Genomic DNA, 2500 nt, shown 5'->3' with positions numbered 1-2500 from the left:
GTTTTCTGGGAAGTAAAGTAAGTAGTGAAATTGCTAATGGTAAAAATGATCACATATTAAGTTATACAATATATGAATAAGGAATGAACAATACAGATTTTTATAAAGTATTTAAACTGACTTCTTACTTGTTCCATAAGGAAAATACAAGGGTTCAAGTAATGCAAGGAAACCAAAATTGAAAACTAACAACTCAAAACATGAAAGTAGCTATTACTTATCAGTCTAATAAAATACTCACTTTAGATTGTTTTCTGGTTAAGGTTAATAACAATTTTCTGGTCTTGAAATCTCAAATTGGACTTTAAAATTGTCTCAGGTTGTTATCAAATTATCATCTAACATTACTAACATCATTCATATCCTAAAATAACATCAATTGTTAAAATGAATAAACTCACCATGTTTCTTGGCTATCTGTGTGGCTGCAATTCCAACAGCACCACTCGCTCCATGAATCAATAACCTCTCCCCGCTCTTTGCTAAGGCTCTGTTAAAGAAAAGAAAAAGAAAGAAAAAAAGAAAGAAAGAAAGAGAAAGAAAGAAAGAAAGGAGAAAAAAGAGAGAGAAAGAAAGAAAGAAAGAGAAAAAGAAAGAATGAAAGAGAAAGAAAAAAAAATTATGAATGCCTTCCAATTGCATTCTGATTTCTTTTATCTTCACAGCCAATGGTATTCATATAAAACTCTAACTCTAGTTTTAAATGACAGATGTACAGACTTACCTCACTTAGCAATAACTGTATGTTGGAAGCTAGAGAAATATTAAAATATGTGAAAGTATTTAACAAAACCCTGAATTGGTTTTACTTTAGAACAGTTTGTACATGACTGTTTGTAAATTGCAAACTATGTAAAAAGGCATTTCGAAATATAACAGACCTCAAATAAATAGTATGTCATACATATCTTAATTGGATCTAATAACTAGCAATGTCAAAATACTTACTTCTGGAAAAGTGCTCTGTAGGCAGTAAAATATGGGATGCCTATGGCAGCACCTTCGTCAAAAGTTAAAGAACTTCCAAGAGGAAACACATTTGATTCGTCAACACATGCATACTCCGCTAGTGTCCCCATCTGGTTTGTCTGAGATGAGAACACCCGGTCTCCTGGCTGAAAGATAAAATAGTGATGATCTAGACTGAAATTTTCCATGGAATTGTTATCAATCTTCTTAGGTAATTTTTGTTTATGTAGTCTTTACAGTATACTGATTTTACAGTATATTACTTTTTATGACGAAAAATCGTTTTTATGACTATGTCTAACAAACTCATCCACATAAAAAAAAAGAAGAAAAAAATATTTTGCCTCTTTCCTCAACACAAAAACACAAAGCAAAAATCAAAAGAACAAGAAACACCTATCAAAAAATCCTTGTACCTAAATTTACATCAACACAACTTGTAAACATACTTTAAACTTAGTGACTGAGGCTCCAACACTGTGAACAAGGCCTGCAGCATCTTTTCCTGGGATGTAAGGCAGGTCTGGGAGCATTTTGTATTGTCCAGCACGCACATAGGTATCGACAGGGTTCACCCCACTGGAATGTACTTTGATCAAGACCTGGAAAGAAAATTCAACAATATAAATCAGGATAACTTTAAGAAAGGATATACAGATAAAAAATGAAAAGCTTGAGTTTAAAACAGATGAACCAAAAACAAATTTTAAGATATGGGCCTAAAATACAATACATATTCATTTTCATGCATCATCATTTCTCTCACTGTCTTTCCTTCTTTCTTTTTTTCTCTTTCTCTCTCTCTCCCTTATTTTTTTGTATTTTTTGTGAAAATACTGAATAGTGTGCTGTTTGGTGCGGCAATAACGATCTTGTCAGGCAATCTTGTTAACCTGTGATCAAATCCCGCACTGTCAGTGGATGGTAACCCCAGCCATTCCTTGCATACATGGTAATTTGGAAGCATATTGGAGCAGACAGTATGCCACACCAAGAATATCCATTGTAACAAATGGAATAAAACTAAATTATTATTATAATTATTCTCTCTCTCTTTCTCCATATATATATATATATATATATATATATATATATATATATATATATATATATATATATATATATATATATATATATATATATATATAAACACACACACACACACACACACATTAATATAAATCAATCTATCTATAATGCATTAGTAACTCCCACAAAGACAAATCTTCTAATCCTCAGTTCCTTACCTGTTTATCCCGAACAGTTGGAATTGGGATTCTCTCTACTTTCATCTGGTCTACATCCCCAAACTGACGTACTAAGACTGCCCTCATCATCTTGGCTGAAGCACTTCTCATCCGTGTTATGCTGTGAAAATAGAGAATTAGTGAGTGAACTTTTTTCGTTTACTCAGTGCCACTGACTAACAATTTGGGTCACTGGTGTTAGCTAAAATCAAAGACAAACTCATATGCAGCTGACAGAAAAAGATGATATCAATATACATAACATATAGTAGATTCTATACAAA

The 2500-nt window shown here is 32.2% G+C and overlaps 1 protein-coding gene across 3 annotated transcripts in view; it reads right to left on the bottom strand.

The window, feature by feature from the left end:
- LOC119595482 (quinone oxidoreductase-like) overlaps nt 1–2500 on the bottom strand; it is an 8007-nt gene that overhangs the window by 4447 nt on the left and 1060 nt on the right. For all 3 annotated transcript variants that reach the window (XM_037944610.1, XM_037944618.1, XM_037944626.1), the window contains exons 2-5: nt 2217–2337; nt 1419–1571; nt 949–1115; nt 402–490 (exon numbers count right to left, since the gene is read on the bottom strand). In XM_037944610.1, coding sequence (XP_037800538.1) covers nt 402–490; nt 949–1115; nt 1419–1571; nt 2217–2327 — 520 coding nt within the window. In that variant the 5' untranslated portion in view covers nt 2328–2337. The remainder of the gene's footprint in view (nt 1–401; nt 491–948; nt 1116–1418; nt 1572–2216; nt 2338–2500) is intronic.

Source organism: Penaeus monodon, chromosome 3 (assembly GCF_015228065.2).
Source record: "Penaeus monodon isolate SGIC_2016 chromosome 3, NSTDA_Pmon_1, whole genome shotgun sequence".
In the NCBI taxonomy this organism is placed as follows: domain Eukaryota; kingdom Metazoa; phylum Arthropoda; class Malacostraca; order Decapoda; family Penaeidae; genus Penaeus; species Penaeus monodon.
The sequence above is the reverse complement of the archived record's forward strand: the minus strand, read 5'-3'. Positions and strand labels throughout refer to the sequence as shown.